The sequence below is a fragment of the Mauremys mutica genome, chromosome 16, assembly GCF_020497125.1.
Source record: "Mauremys mutica isolate MM-2020 ecotype Southern chromosome 16, ASM2049712v1, whole genome shotgun sequence".
NCBI classification, from domain to species: Eukaryota; Metazoa; Chordata; order Testudines; family Geoemydidae; genus Mauremys; species Mauremys mutica.
In genome coordinates, this window is record NC_059087.1 from 23,096,699 (window position 1) to 23,112,859 (window position 16,161).

General features: G+C 42.3%; 1 protein-coding gene across 1 annotated transcript in view; it reads left to right on the plus strand.

Moving 5' to 3' along the window:
• The window catches only part of GCN1 (GCN1 activator of EIF2AK4), a 60,662-nt gene that overhangs the window by 2,815 nt on the left and 41,686 nt on the right, over positions 1-16,161 (plus strand). The window contains exons 2-18 of the mRNA XM_044990079.1: positions 701-803; positions 3,172-3,235; positions 3,887-4,018; positions 5,679-5,787; positions 6,458-6,556; positions 6,645-6,779; positions 7,289-7,357; positions 7,445-7,553; positions 7,985-8,059; positions 8,709-8,837; positions 9,072-9,122; positions 9,586-9,684; positions 10,276-10,449; positions 11,830-11,982; positions 12,950-13,042; positions 14,900-14,975; positions 15,153-15,312. Of these exons, the coding sequence (XP_044846014.1) occupies positions 701-803; positions 3,172-3,235; positions 3,887-4,018; positions 5,679-5,787; positions 6,458-6,556; positions 6,645-6,779; positions 7,289-7,357; positions 7,445-7,553; positions 7,985-8,059; positions 8,709-8,837; positions 9,072-9,122; positions 9,586-9,684; positions 10,276-10,449; positions 11,830-11,982; positions 12,950-13,042; positions 14,900-14,975; positions 15,153-15,312 (1,830 nt within the window). The remainder of the gene's footprint in view (positions 1-700; positions 804-3,171; positions 3,236-3,886; positions 4,019-5,678; positions 5,788-6,457; positions 6,557-6,644; positions 6,780-7,288; positions 7,358-7,444; positions 7,554-7,984; positions 8,060-8,708; positions 8,838-9,071; positions 9,123-9,585; positions 9,685-10,275; positions 10,450-11,829; positions 11,983-12,949; positions 13,043-14,899; positions 14,976-15,152; positions 15,313-16,161) is intronic.

Below are 16,161 nucleotides of genomic sequence, written 5' to 3' on the forward strand. Positions count from 1 at the left end.
GTATAATGAGAAACCTTTCACTTGTTATTCCTCTTACATAATTTCATAACACTTGACAGTATTAAATCATCAGGGAAACACTCAATATATGAAAATAAGCCTGCAGCGTAGACTGTCTCATGGTGGAAGCTCCCCTTGAATGAGTGAGTGAGTGCAGTCTAGGGGCTAAAGTGCACCACTGGAAAGCAAAAGATCTGCATTCTATTCTGGTACAAATTTTTCAGCCTTTAAAGATCATATCTACTAGGCAATTGATTTTACTGGTTCCTTGAGTGATTCACATGAGACACATTGCATTGTAAATATAGTCTGTCCACTTTATAAAAGGGTAATTGGAGTCTAATGGTACTGTATATTAGTGAGGATGCAGTACCACATAAGCAGGTTGAAAATCAGAGAAATTATCCTACTGTATATATGAAAGAGATTTTTAGTTATCAAACAAATAGAGGAGCTTCACCTTGTATGAGACACTGATAATTCTTTTCATGGATACAGGCAGGAGGAGTTGGCTTGCCAAGTACCATGGTGGTTTGGATGATTGTGTCTAACCACACTGGTCAGTTAGTAAGAGGAGTTGGCGGTCTGCAAAAGGGCACATTCTCCCTTTCCGGTGCTTCTGTTTGTTCTGGGTTTTGCCATCCATATGTTGATGGTGACAAGAGAGTGATAACTTTTTTTATATGAATGGCTGTTTTAGGTTTCTGATACACTGAAGAGGTTTGCTGTAAAAGTGACCACAGCCAGTGTGAAGGAGCGAAGAGAGATACTTAATGAACTGGGAAGATGTGTCACTGGGCAAGGTACTTGTATTTCATCTATTTAAAGCATTTGTATGCTATTTTCTTTCACAGTGTGTGTGGAATGGGTTTAGGTATATGCTAAAGCAGGGGCTCTCAAACTTCTTTGCTTCATATACCACCTTCTGAAAAAATCATGGAGTGAATGGATGAAACATCAAGCTCATGTACCCTCAGTGGTCCATTTACCACAATTTGGGAATCCCTGAAGTGCACTTCATTTTAAAAGACCTGTGAAATGTGTGACCCTTTTTTGAGACCGTAGGGCTGTAGGCATTGGAGTATGTGCTTTCCCTTATGAGCAGTTCTAACAATTGAATGTCTGTGTCTGTCTGTCTGTATACACAAGTACTGAGGTTCATGTCTCCTTTAGCATGGCTTGCTGGTCCCGGAGATTTTGCCCCTTTTTTCTGTTCTGCCCCTCTCCTCCTCCTAAACAGCTCTAAACACCAGCAGACCTCAATGTTATTCATAAGGAAAGACCACAGGCTCAGTTCAGTGGCAAAGGCGCTCGGCCAGCTTTATTGCTGACAAAGCACAGTACTAACATAGGAGCCACAGGTACATTAACACACGTATGCCTGCAACAAGGCAGCCGCTCTGTCAGCACACCAGGATGCAGTCCCCTCGGCAAGTACAAAGTTGCCCCTTCTATGCCTTCCTCTTTTATACATGGATACAAACAAGTTACGTATTGCACTCATATATTTTTCTTTACTGTCCTGTACCTTGTGCCTGCTAGTTCAAACAAAACATCCCCATCCATTATCTTGTCATCCCATCCTTCTCTTACGAGAGGTCTGTGTGTTCCTGTACCATCTCCTAGAAATGTCTTTACGCTGTTACTTGAGAACACTGTACCATCCTCTCTGGTCAGGAATGTGTTTACTTGGTGTGCTGCTATTTTGCCAAGGCCAGGCTACTCTGGTTCATAGCCTTTGGTTCACACTGTTAATTATGCCCAGGGCTCCAGCAAAGCCTAAAACAGGTATCTCAGATGAGAAGTGAAGATGTAAAGTGGGATTCCTGATTATTACATATTCCCATTGTAGAGGTGTCCTGGTAAATTTTTGTGACATCAAATAAATTTTGCTTAGATGAAATTTCAGGAGTGATTTAAATTTAGTTTTTCACTTTGTTTTAACATGTTGTGTGGTGGGTGTGTACTTTTAAACAGCTTCTGTGAACCATCCCAGAGGTGGCTGTTTTTCAGTGTTGATTGAAAGGTTTCCTTTTTACATGAAGTTCATTGGGATCCTTCAAGGTGAAAGGTGTTCTGTAAATGTGATGATAGTATTACTGGGCATGATAGCATGCCTCTTCTGAAAGGTGAATAAATAACTTCCAAAATGCTCCTGATCTAAGAGCAAGCAACCTACGGCTGATTACTCATCTGGGTCTGCCCTGTGGCATAACTTCCCCCACTGAGTCTGACCATAGTGAAAATTTATTCTCTACATTTGGAAAAAGGTAACTAAGAGGGTGATGAGGAAACATGCAGCAACGATTTTTGTATCTTGTTCAGCGTAGACATAAGAAAAGAGGAGGAGGAATGAAAATATAAAGGTTAAATCCTTCAGCAGATACTCAAAACATTTGTGGACACTGAGATGCGGAGGAAGCCCTGTTTGATGCTGATGTCCAGTTGGTTTCACTCAAACTAGTGTTACCATATTTCATGTAGGAGGCTGGATCTTATATTATGCTTCTTGATTACAAAGCAATCCTAGAATTTTTAACTAGCTGTCTACAAATGATTAAGGTTCTGATCCAAAGCTCGTTGAAGTTGATGGAAAGATTTCCTTTGTGTCTATGGACTTTAGATTAGGTTCCAAGGTTGTATGTCACAGCCATGGCTTTTAGGGTTTTTTGTATAAAATCATGCTCTTTATCACCCCGGCCAGTCTTTTACTAAATAAGACTCCTCCATGAATCATTACTGCAAATGTAGCTTTATATCTGTCCAGAGTAGCAGCGTATGGGATTTTCAAATGCTCTTAAATAATGTAAAATGCATTTAATGATTGAAAATGAGGGGCTTTTGTGTTTTTTAAATAAGATATTTCTTTGACTTTTCTCATAATCTCCTATGACATACAATTTAATACTAAAGTATTGTGTGCTCTGATTTTTTTTTCCAACTTCTAAAAATTGAAATTCTGATTCCCATTTATTTTGTCATGACAGTCAATTAGCCTTGGGCCCTGATCCTGCAAACGCTTCTACACATGCTTAACTTAACTGCCATGAATAATTTCACTGGAATCAGTGGGGCTACTCACAGTAGTAAAAGGAAGCATGTGCATGTTTGCATGATTGGTGCCTGATTGATGATTCCCAAATAAACACTTTGGAATCCAATTTATTGCAGATCTGCCAGAGAGTGCGGTTAAAGGCCTTTGCAAACTATTCTGCCTCACCCTGCATCGTTACAGGTGAGTACGTGGGGCTGGGAAGGCTGCATATGTGGTAGTTGAACTTGACCGTAGTATCTTCCATATGGAAATAGTGTTGATGTGGAGTGTAGTATATAGCGAGATTTGTCATAAGAGTGCTGTCCAGTAATGTAGGCCCAACATTTAGAATCTGTAGAAAAACAAGTTTTACAACCCCAAATAACAAAAAATCATCTTTTCAAATTAAAAACAAATTAAGATCTTGATCCTGCAAATCACTGTGCATGAGTGCATCCCTTTGCCCTTGCAGAGCTCTGGGAGTTGCAGGATCAGGCTGTAACTGAGCAATTTTGGGTTAGATTTAAACTGTGGTCTGTAGTAAAGAAGTGGTTGAAACCCCTCTTTGGGCCTGCCAGAATTAATTGTTACTCTTATGTCATGGGATGAGAATTATTGTGGTTTTCCTCTGGTCAGATCAGACTGTCTGTTGAGGTAGGGAATGGGTCATTCTGCCATGAGTGTAGATGATGTAGATCCTTCTTCACCTGTTGGAAAGGTAAAGATATAATGGCTGTTGGCCAGACTGATGATAAGAGGAGGCAGAACCCTCTTTGTGGAATCTAGAATTTAATATCTGAAACACTGACAAGATTTGTAACAGTAACAGAAAATGTTTCCTTTTCCCTATAGAGATGCAGCATCCCGCAGAGCCCTGCAGTCAGCTCTCCAACAGCTTGCAGAGTCCCAGCCAGAAGCAACAGCAAAGAATCTTCTGCAATCCCTGCAGTCTTTAGGGATCAGTGGCAAGGCAGGAGTTCCAAGGTGAGGGCTGACTGCTATTCCTGTTGCTGTGCATGAAACCATTTCATGAAATACTGCCAGTCAGCCTCTTGCATCCAGAATGGAAGCTTTACCACTGAGAGGGGGTAACTCTTACTTTTCCAAGCAGAATTAGGGAAAGTTGATGGTTCGTATTTTATTCTCATTTACCATGTCAACCATCTTGCCATAGAAGCAACATCATTTCCAAGAGGGTGACTCAGAAACTTCTGCTGAAGCCTGTTTTGACTCTGATTGGAGAGTACTGCAGCTAGTACTTCTTTATGCAGACGCAGCACACTGAATGCCCATCGGGAAGGGAGAGGCTTAGTTCTAGTGAAATTCAGGTAGCAGGGTTGGGCTGGATTACAGTTTCCTTTCAGTAGCCTTCAAATACAGGACAACTTGTTTTAAGCTGCTTTATCAAGGAATGACCAGGAAAAGGACACTTGTTCAGCTGTTTAATTTCAAGACATTATTATAGATATTCTTAGTTTTGGTATCTTAATCTGCTTTGGGTTGATTCTGTGCTGCAGGGGTAGTCAATAGGTACACTGTGGGCCAAATCTGGACTATCAGATGCTTTAGAACGGACAGCGACATCTTTTTATTTACTTATTATTACTAGTATTGTTATTGGTTTTGTATTATTTTTCTCTGGAGTCTGGACCTTGACCTTGAATATGGACCTTGAAAAAAAAAATGGTTACCCCTGCTGTGGTGTGTTCTTGAGATTCATTTCTAAAACACTTTATTGCTGTTGTATTCCAGTAGCAACCAGAGATCCCAGTTAGGGAATGGGTCCAGAAGGCCAGAAGTGACCATTATGATTGAACATGACCTCCAGCATAACACAGACCACAGAACTTTACCTGGTGATTCCTGCATCAAGCCCAGTAACTAGGGATTTGAATTAGAGTATGTCCTTTAGAAAAAATGTCCAATCTGGATTTATCCATGTAATGTAGTATTTACACCTCTAGTTACTGTCTGGTAGCAGCTGGTTCTTAAGGGACTCTGATCCTGTTGTTGTCTGTAAGGATGTTGGCTATGACATTGTACCTTGAAGGAGAGAGAGGTCAAATGGGGGTATGATTATTAGAGCTCTGACAGGCATGTGAAGGATCCATCTTCTGCCATCACCTTGGGAGAGAGCTGAGGATTACAACAGAGCTAGGAAATAGATCTGGCACAAATCGGAAATAAGTGTGTTGTGCCAAAGTGGATGAGGGTGAAGGATAAGAAATCTGAGACAGTGCAGTCCAGTCAGCCTATAGAAGAGAGCAACTGATGAGAGAGCTGGGTTACTTGCAGCCCAGGGATTCAACTTGCAAAATGTTTGCCTCTCCCTTTTCTACTGGCCTTAGGGATCTCCACAGATCTTAGGGATCTTTCTCATATTGTGGTTTGACATCCCCAGAAGGCAAGGTTTGGCCTTCCGATGTGTTGTTCAGAGGATTCTGAATGTTTAAAATGTGCTAATTAGTGGTGCTGAAAATTGATTTAAAACCGGAGACTTCAGCTGTTTTTCTTCAGTGAAGATGCTTCACTAACAAGGTGACAAATTCCAGTTTGGGCATCATAATATACGTGTCCTGGGTTGTTAACGCTGAGCAATAGCTCTGGAACTATAGACTGACTCCTTTTCTCCTTTCTGTGACAGTAAGAGCAGTGGATCTGCAGCTTTGCTGGCTCTCTCCTGGATTTGTTTGCTTGTGCGCATAGTCTTCCCAACACGTGACAAGAGAGAAGGAGAAACATGGAAAAAGCTGGTAGGTACTTTCGTGCTCTGGAAAGGTATCATGCCCCTCAAAGAAGAGGCTTTGAAGTATTGTCGTGTATTTCCAGGCTAATGTGGCAATGTGAAGAATCCTGAATGTGACTGTGGGCTTGGTAGTGGTGATTGTAACAGCTGGTGTTACATTAAAACCCACTTTCATAGGGCCTTTCTCTTCCCTTTGTTTACCCTGTACACTTTGTATAGTTTTTTGGTCTCCCTTATTCTGTCTGGAACTGCAACAAAATTGTTGGATACTCCCCCAGATCTGTTAGTAATGCAGCTGAATCCCAAACTGCAGTATCCTGGGTTGGTCTCATCCTGGGTGTCTCCTAAGCATGTTGCCAATTATACCGCATTTGGGGTGGTGTAAAGAAGCTTTCCACATTGTTTTCTCTCTATTGGTTGGTCTGTCCTGTGGACCTTATTCCAACAAGGACCTTATTTCTTATTGGAACACAGTACCAATTGGAGGTGTGAAACTGCTGGTCTCTTTACAATGCTCACATGAACATTTATTTGAAATCCTGTTTAAAGTCATTTGTGATGAGGAAGTTGCTGACGAAGATCCTAGAAGTCTTACTCAGCGTTAGAGTGAATGTTATCTATTTCTATTTCTCAAGTGGTAAGTGTGTAAATGTGTCTCTTCCTATTTCTCTTGGCAGGTGGAAGTCCAGTGTTTGCTTCTATTAGAAGTTCTGGGAGGTTCTCACAAGCATGCAGTGGCTGGAGCTGTGAAGAAATTGAACAGGCTTTGGAAAGAGGTGACATACGATTTGACAGTGTGTGACCTAATTCACTGACTTTTCTAGTGTCACTTGAGTTAATGTATCTTATGGTTCTTCTCAACAGAACCCAGGGCTGGTGGATCAGTACCTGTCTGTCATTCTCAGTCTAGAACCAAACCAGAGCTATGCTGCAATGCTGGGGTTTCTGGTGCAATTCTGCACAAGCCAGAAAGAGATGGATGTTATTAACAGACACAAGGTAAATAAGAACTCTGACGCCTCTTTCTCCTCCAGAATCATCAGAATGATTTTCATTGGGAAGGGGTAGAAATGTTACAGCAAGGCTGGTGCTTTATATCTGTCAGTCTGATAGTAAAGCGAGATTGCGCTGATTAAAGCTCAGGTATCCTGACCTGAGTTCGCGTTTAGGGAGACCATTGGCACACCCAGCTCTTCAGTGTATCTCTTGCTTTTAGGGAGACGGCCAAGACGCCTGCTTTCCCTATCTCTGTATCCTGATTTCAAGAATAGAGCTGAGCACCTAGCTCTCCATGGGTTTTTTGTGTTCAGGCTGGCAGATAGGGCAAAGAACCATGCTTCCTAGTGGAGCTGTGTGTGGGGGAGTGGTAATAGAACTGAAATTCAACTTGAATGGGGCTATGTGTTTTGGGGGGAAACAAGATGGGGCATGATCTTTCACTCTCTGCTGGCATTCGGGGAGTGTGAGCAGATTGTGACATGACTGTAACAGACGTTCTGCTTGTTCAGAGTGCCCTTCTGGATTTCTACATGAAGACCATCGTGATGAGTAAGACAAAACCTCAGAAGCACTTGCTGGTGAGAGACACATGGCACTGTTTATACTTTTGTCCCATGTATAATGTTTGCTGCTGTGCTGGGTGCCTGACCATGTTCTCTCTGCAGGATAACTGTGCCCCCCTCCTCCGATATGTGACTCACTCTGAATTCAAGGACCTGATCCTACCAACTCTGCAGAAATCCCTGCTACGCAGCCCTGAGAACGTGATTGAAAGTGAGTCTTCTCTAAAGCAACATGGGATGGAGGCATGAAGAGTTGTTCCTTGGAGTTTAGGAGTTGGTGTGGGTAATAGGAGAATGCCACCCATTGGACTGTGCTTAGGCAGACTCTTTGCCTGTGAACAGAGCTAGGTGGCAGGCTGGCTGGCTCCTATGGGGTGATTGTGGAGAGGTCGCATTGGTGATGTGATCCCAAGTGGCTGGGTATGTGGTATCTACTGCTTGCTGGGAACAGACTTTCAAAGCTGAATGTGTAGAATAATTCTGAGTAAATTTGTCCATGGGAGGCAGTTTCTTTGGTTTTCTTTCCACTTCTCATGGCAGCAACTCCTCTCTAATGGTCTCTGAGAGCTTGGACTGCGTGAGGTTACTGCCAGGCTAAAAGCCAGTTGTTGTTTAACACCATAACTTCTTTTCTGTCCCCAGCAATCTCCTGCTTGCTAGCATCCGTGACCCTTGATCTCAGCCAGTATGCTCTGGACATTGTGAAAGGACTGGCCAGTAAGTGCCATCACCTCTGGATGGGTTGACAGATTCTTAGCAGGACTCTCTATAACTCTGACTGTGCCTGTGTGTTTATGATTGCCATATTGTTAGTGCCATTCTTGACTATGAAGATGTCCTTGTCATTGTGGGTGGGAGGTGATACTGTGATATGGAACTGAAATATTGCACATTAAACTTCTGAAAAGAATTAGGGTTTCAGTTCTAGCTATCTTGTGGCTGCCTGAGGCCTGTTGTGCAAAGTGGTTTAGTAGCAGGAGGATGGCTGCTTTTGGGGTAAGGCATGGAACAGGGAGTTAAGAGACTTGGCTTCTGTTTCCAGCCTTGCTACAGACTAATTTGGGACACTGGGCAGTGCACTTAATTCCATGTGCCTCGGTATCTCCATCAGTAAAATAGGGAAGTATCATTCCAAACTCACAGAGGAGTGGAGTGTAAATTTGTTAATGTCTGTAAAATGCTGTAGAACTGCGGCGTTAATAATAACAATACTGATTATATGCCCTGCCAAAATGGAAGGGAGGAAATTCTCACTTGGCCAGAAGCTAAGACAGGCCGCATGGATTGCGCAAAGATGATTTCGCACCCTGTTGAGGAGATGTGCATAGCTCTTGAGTAACTCATAGCTTGCACATTCCATTTTTAGGTCAACTGAAATCCAACAGTCCACAGCTGATGGATGAGGCAGTGGTGGCATTAAAGAATCTGGCTCGACAATGCAGTGATCCATCGGCTGTGGAGTCACTGGGGAGACACCTGTTTGCTATCCTGGGAGGTAAGTAACTTATGAGTCAGTCAGTGCAGATCAGCTGAAGTTTGCTTGCTTTGAGGAGTGTTCCATATCGTATGTCAGCTGTAAAAGTTGAATAGGGCCAGCATGGTCTGGATCAGATGGAAGGCTGAACAGTTTTCTGGTAAAAATAGTCTCTCTCTCTCTTGTGGATTTAATAATTGCCCCGGTTAGATTGCTTGCTACCAACTCTCTCACCACCGTGTTTTTTGTTGACAGGTTCTGAGGGGAAACTGACGGTTGTGGCTCAGAAGATAAGTGTCCTTTCAGGTAAGGCTACTGGAAGAAAGTAGATAGGTTTATTCTACAGTGGAACAGATTTAGCGGAAAGATGAGTACTTGAGGTGTCAGTGTCATGGTCTTAACCAGCCATGGCTGGAAGGTCTTGGGTGATGGTACATATTATTGCCTGCAGGCTAATGGCCTTCTGCTCTTTAAGTAGGTTGATGACTGTTGGTGGCCATTAGAGACCAGTGGAAATTCAGAAAGCTTTAAAATGTGTAGCCAAAGGAGGAGGATTAGGTGGGTGAAATGATTGAAATTTAGAGAGAGGTCCACCAGGTTCTGTAGCTGCAGGATGTCTAAATCCAGAACTGGTGCAGTGATGGAGAGAAATTTGGACAGGCAGGGATGAATGGGATTGAGCTATGAGGTGTCGGTTGTAGCCTACATTGTTTGGTTTGCAGTAACTCTTGTAGTAGGGCACTAACCAGGGAGTGTTTTGTCATTTTAGGAATTGGTAGTTTTAGTCATCATGTGGTTTCTGGATCTTCAAGTCAAGCTCTGAGTGGAACCGTGGCTGAACTTTTCATCCCTTTCCTGCAACAAGAAGGTGAGGACACAGTTTTCTTTGTTCTGGATCCTGACCAGCTTCATTCAAGCCAGAGTAGGATTTTGGTACAGAGCATATTTAGCTGAAGATAACTCTGATACACAGCTATTGAGTTATGGGATCCTTTGTGTACCCCAGGGGTTCTCAGACTTCACTGCACTGCAACCCCCTTCCGACAACAAAAATTATTACATGTCCCCAGGAGCGGGGACTGAAGCCTGAGCTCGCCCACCTGAGCCCCAAAGCCAAAGCTTCTGCCCCAGGTGTGGGGGCCTGTAACCTGAGCTGTGACCCTTGGACTTCGGCTTTGGCCCCGGGTGGTGGGGCTCAGGCTTTGGCTTCAGCAAGTCTAATACCAGCCCTGGCGACCCCATTAAAACAGGGTCCTAACCCCACAGTTTGAGAACTGCTGGTGTAGACCCTCATTCTCCAGTGATAAAGCAGCCTTGTAGAGAGAATATGCTATGTAAGTTCAGTTTGAATGGCTATCCTTTCCATCAGTCCTCAGCATCTTCCCGCTTACCTGCTACCTTGTCAATGCATTCATGGGTTTGAGATAGCTGTGTTGACTTTCTCTGCATTTCTTCCCAGTCCATGAAGGCACTTTGGTACATGCTGTCTCTGTCCTTGCTCTTTGGTGTAATCGGTTCACCACAGAAGTTCCCAAGAAGTTTGTAGAGTGGTTAAAGAAAGCCTTCAGCCTTAAAACCTCTACTTCAGCTGTGAGACATGCCTACCTGCAATGCATGCTAGCCTCTTTCAAAGGTAAACTTTATGATCATAACTCTTACAGTTATGCAGGGGAACAGAAGGGTAATTGAATCTCATGCTTCCAAGTGTAAACTGATCATTGCAGGGATATAGATAGATTGTGTATGGCGAATTGTTTCTGAAGTAAAGGTCTTCAGAAACCCCAAACTTTTGGTGCTCCTTTGAGAATTGCTTCTACTGACCCTCATCATTGCAGACCCAAAATTGGATCCCCATACTGTAGAGTAACAGTCTCTGTAGTCTAAAATATATAATATACGTTTAAATAAATCCACTGTATAAACCAAAGAGATGATTAGTGTTGGTATAGCTGAACAGTTAATGCAAATATTACACACATACTGTGGAACTGCCTTCATTTTCTCATTGTGAGTGACTGAATTTGGACTTTCTAAGTGAACTCTGCATTTCTGTCTACCAGGAATCTGCCTATCGTTATGAGGGCAGAAGCAAATACTTTGAGAACTAAATTAGTGGTGAGGGCCAGGATCCTGCAATGAGACTCTTGTAGCCAGACCCCTGAGGTTGTTGGGGCTTCATTGGGATGCATGGGTCTGCTTGTGTGCAGCTGCTCATGGGATCAGGGATCAAAGCATCAATATCACAAAAATGGAAATGACCCATTCATCTTGCTGATTGTGCCATTGGTATGACCTACCGGGCAAACCTTGAGAATTTTTTTCCCAAGCAACTGATAAATTTGAAGACAATAAAGATATTTGATATAATTCTTGGATTTTTTTTTTATGGTTAAAATACTCTTTCTTGACTGACTTTGGAGTTTTGTGATGTTACATATTTCTCTTTTTGTTTATGGTATTTTGTGTTACAGCTTATATTGGAAATGTAAAAAAGGTAGTTTTGAATGCTAATTTAAAGGATGTTTAAATCTGAAAGCCAAAGATAGAATCCTTTGACTTTTGATTATTTGAGATGAGAGAGGTGCTCACAGACCTTCCAGTGAAGTCTGCTTTGCCTTGTTTCAGAAAATGTACTCTGTTCAGGAAACATTCTCTGTCAAATGCAAGGAAACTGGGTGGAAGTTGAGTGGATGAGTAATTGTGTAGCATTGGATCGGAATCTTCTTTCATCCTGAACAGAAATTCAGAGAGAGAAGGCAGCATGTTACTGAGGAGGGAGGAGTGGGAAAGTGCCTCTGTTCACTGTGGGGTTAAAATTTAATTACAGTGGTGATGTAAGGAACTAGAGCCCTTTGGGCAGATTATCTGTTCTGGAGATGTAGACCCTTCTACAGAGACCACTGAGTTCATTTCCATAACTGGATTTATGACAACAGAAGAGCTGTTAGAATTTTTCAGTGTAGATCCAGGAAGTCCACCTTCTCTTGCCTCTTATCTCTTCCTTTTTCCTCAGGCGACACGTTATTGCAGGCAATGGACTTGTTACCAGTGCTTACCCAGACAGTGGAAAAGTCTGCATCTCAAAGTACGCAGGTTTCCATGGTAACGGAAGGCGTTGCTTCTGCTTTGCTGATCTGTAGGATGTCTTTGGCTGATGCAGTAACTGGTAAGAGCCCACAAATGAACAAGTTACCAGCACACTGACAGTGGATTTGTGATATTGTCATATTCTTAGTCTGTCTGTTGCTTCCTCATAGAGAATCCTTGTCCGTTCGTAAGCCAGTTAAAGTGTCAACCAGGGTAAGATTTATCCCACGTGGAGCAAGTGCAGGCAGATCTCATGTAAATGAGACTAAGCAGAATTGTTACTGTGCCATAGCCATGAAAATCCTGGCCTCCAGGGCCTTAGGTTGGTGCAGCATGCCTTTTTAGTGGTCTCTCTTATTACAGAAAATCTTCACTTAGGGCTTAAATTCCCATAATTATTGACTGAGGCATTGATTAAACCAGCATTAAGAACGTGGTTTTTTCTTTTGTAACACTTTTTCTCCTTCTTTGGAGTGTGGTGAGATTGGAAAATTGGGAAATGACCCTCTAAAGAAGCAGTTGGGGACCCCACCATCCACTAGAGTAGCAAAGATTGTATGCTTCCAATTAAATTCCGCCACCAAAGCCTCCTTCCAAGAACTGTCCAAACTCAGGTATCTGCTAGGGCAAAACTCCTCTATACAGCTTGCTCCCTGTCTACCAAACATGACGTGCAAGTTCTCTCCTCCCCTTCAATGTTTGGATCACTTGTCCTAGGAAAGTCTGGATGAGACAGAGATGCAGGTGTAAATGGGGCTTTCTAATTATTGTAATCTCTTGGTTCATAAGTAAATGTCTGTAGTAGAAAGTGCTGTTCTAACAGGGCTGTGGGTGGGTGTGTAGATAGTATACAGTCTGAATGCGATAGCGGGAAGTTGTGGAAGCTTTATACCTGAAGAGCAGTGAAGGTAGAGAACCCCAATTTAAGAGACAGGATTGAACTGTTTCAATGAAAGAATGTTTCAATGAAACTGTTTCAATTGCATGGTAAATCCTGGCTTATTTTGAATTACCTTGATGGAAAAATCTCTCCCTCTCTCTTTCAGAGTCCAAGCTGAGTGGCTTCTGGCAGCTGATTCTGGATGAGAAAAAGCAAATATTCACTTCTGAGAAGTTCTTGCAGTCTGCATCAGAGGAAGGTGAGTTGTTAAATGTGATCAGAGTTCACTGATACACATCCAGTTCCTGTTTAATCCTATTATTTGGGACTTTACAAGAGCTGCTGCTGCTGCTTATTAGCCATATTGTCTGACACTAGAGTCAGATTTCAGACTAAAGTAAACAGATTGCTCTCTCAAAGGACCTATCTAGTCTACTCACGATCCTCTTTTAACGTGAATTCGTTGATTATTTTGAATTATCAAACACATTGTTAAATGCTAATCTAGACACTTCACAAATGTTGTTCCATGACACAAATAATTGTGGAGTATCTACAGTCAGTAGATTGTCACAAGCTTTAGTCTAGAGAAGCCCAAAGAGTGAGGTCTGGTGGAGGAAAGAGAAAAAGGGGAGAAGCAATGGTGTGTTGGGAAAGAAAATCTATGGGAGAAATAGAGAGATTTGTGGAGGAGGAATAATGGGGGAGACAGAAAATCTGTTGCACTATGAATTATAGTGAGTGCTGTCTCCATTTTGTCCCCTCATGTTTAAAATGAATTTAAAAGATTTAAAGGAAAAATTAACAGAACGTGTCCAGAAAAACATGACCTTTTCAATCAAAATATTTGAAAAGGAGGTGATTAATTAGTTCTCAAAGTGATTTTATCTGTGTGCAGAGCTTTGAAGATGTAAATCTTTCTAAATTTGAAGTAATGTTATTTCTCCTTTACTCACTCTGATCACAGTTCAGGAGTCAGCGTTCTCCTTTTCTCCTGATGACATTAGTATTGCTGAAAGGTGCTGTACTTGTCACCTTGTTCCTGTTGAGAGCAGAGCTATGCACGCAACAACTCTTTGAACATGGCTGTCACAAACAAGATGCTAGTGTTGTTTCCCTGACTAGTATGGAGCGGGATTTTCCCCCCAAGACAATGATAGCAAAACAGCATTATAGCGATGTGATGATAGCCAGGGCACATGTATTCTGTGCTGCTGCAGAATCCACCTGTTACTATAGAATTATGCTTCAGAATCTGAGCTTTCATTTAAAAGAAGTAGTTTCCTGCTCTCGCTATTGTGAAGGAAACTTTGGAAACATGAACAGAGATCCTCCTGAGTCTGCAGACAACCTGAAATAATATCCCTCAGATACTTAACAGCCACTGTTAATTGCAATTACATTTCAACTCTGGAGCCTAATGCAGACAATGTAAGTGACCAATTGTGAAATGTTTCACTACAGATCATGTAAGCAGAAATAGCCAACTAAGTTGTTTAACAATGCCAAACCATTTCTGATGACTTTCTGGTTGCCAAAAATCCCCACGTTCCCCCTATCCAAGTGCCAAAACCTCCAGCTTCTCTCAACATCTTCTATCATGCAGCTATATGTTGTTGAGACTAAAACCAGGGGCATGCGGAAACAGAGAATCTGAGGATGGCATAAATTAAGTAGCACAGACGTAGCAATAGAATTATATGCTCATTTTTTAATGAAGCTGCGATTGCTGCAGAATTTCGGTCCATCATGTCTCGGAGTACACGAGGTCTTGACTATACACCAGTTTCCATAACCTGTTATCAGACAAAAATTGTCCCTACTCACATTGCTTGGGGGAATCATGCTAGAAACCTGCTAGTAACAGTCCTGTTCAGTTACATTTGGTACTTCCAGTATGGACAAAATCTTAGTTGTTTGTGATACTGTTACCTCTTAGACAGGATCAGTAGAGGATATGTCTTGGCAGCTATGGAAGGATTGGTTTTTCAGATATGTTGTTCTGAAGTATCCTGTGCACTCTTTGTCTGCTTATAGGTTAAGATACAGCCTCGTTAAACCCACAGCAAGTAAACCGTCATGCTGTTTGTCTTACATGTCTTGTGTTTCTCTACAGCCATGTGCACAGTATTGCAGCTGACAGAGCGCCTCCTGTTGGATCATGCGCATCGGCTCCCTGAAAATAAAGTTCAGTACGTAGAAATTGTCTGTTTTAATCGGATGCAGTTAACTTGCTGAAGTACTAATGCAGGCAGAGAAGAGGGAGGTCCTGGGACTTTACACAGAAAGGCTGGACTTTTCGATATCTACATGTCTGAATGTTCTGCCTGACTAGCTCCCTTGCTGAACTTGTTTCTCTCTGTTTTCAGACAGTACCACCGAGCCCTTGTTGCAGTACTGTTGAGCCGGAATTGGCATGTTCGTAAGCATGCCCAGAAGACGGTTAGGAAACTCTTGTCCTCACTTGGAGGCTACAAGTTGGCCTATGGGATCTTGGAGGAGCTGAAAACAGTTCTCAAGTCTCATAAGGTGAATGATCACCAGATCTATTCCCTTGCCACTAGTTCCTGGTGTCATGCAGATTCAGCCCCTGTAATTCCCTTGCTATTAATGTTGCTGCACAACATGATGTCAAAACCAGAATTTTGGCTTTATAAAGGATGTTGTGTTAATGATCCCACATAACACCACTCGTTCCTTACTAGACTTCCATAAGTAACTGTACAGGTGTCCAGGACCTTTCAGGTCATTTATCTTTCCTTGTGACCACGGTTGTCCTCACCATCCCTCCTGTGCCTCTGTTTGGGGAGGAAAACTTCCAGCTTCTATGTGCCTGTGTTCTTTTGTCTAAGTAGTTACCGATTATTTTCTCTGTCTCCTTTGTGAGGCCGGAGTACTCTGTTCCCTTTCTCAATGTGCTGGTTAGTAGCTGCCCTTAGTTAATAGTTCAGATGCTCTGTTTAGGCTGTCTTTAAAAATTATGTATAATATGCACATTTTACTGGTAATTATTTAAAAATGAAAAAATAATAAAATAAGAGACCAAATTAAACACACTATTTGCTAGGCTGTGACTGTGCATAATTATAAAGTAGATTGATTTGCAGTATCCAACCGCCATAGGTGGGTTTTGCAAAAGCACCTACATGACTGTCAGTGAGACTTCTGCTTCTAAGTCACTTAGGCACTCCCTTCTAATGTCAGATGGATCCAAGATGCTTAGCAGAAGTTTTTTTGGTAAGGACGTTGGGGGGAATTACGCATTATACAGATTGGATGTACTTGTTAGAGTGAACGTCCCCAAATCCATCCTCTAGGAGGGTGACTTATTTTATCCTGCCTTTCCCCACTGGTTGAGTTCAGAATAACCTTCCTTTC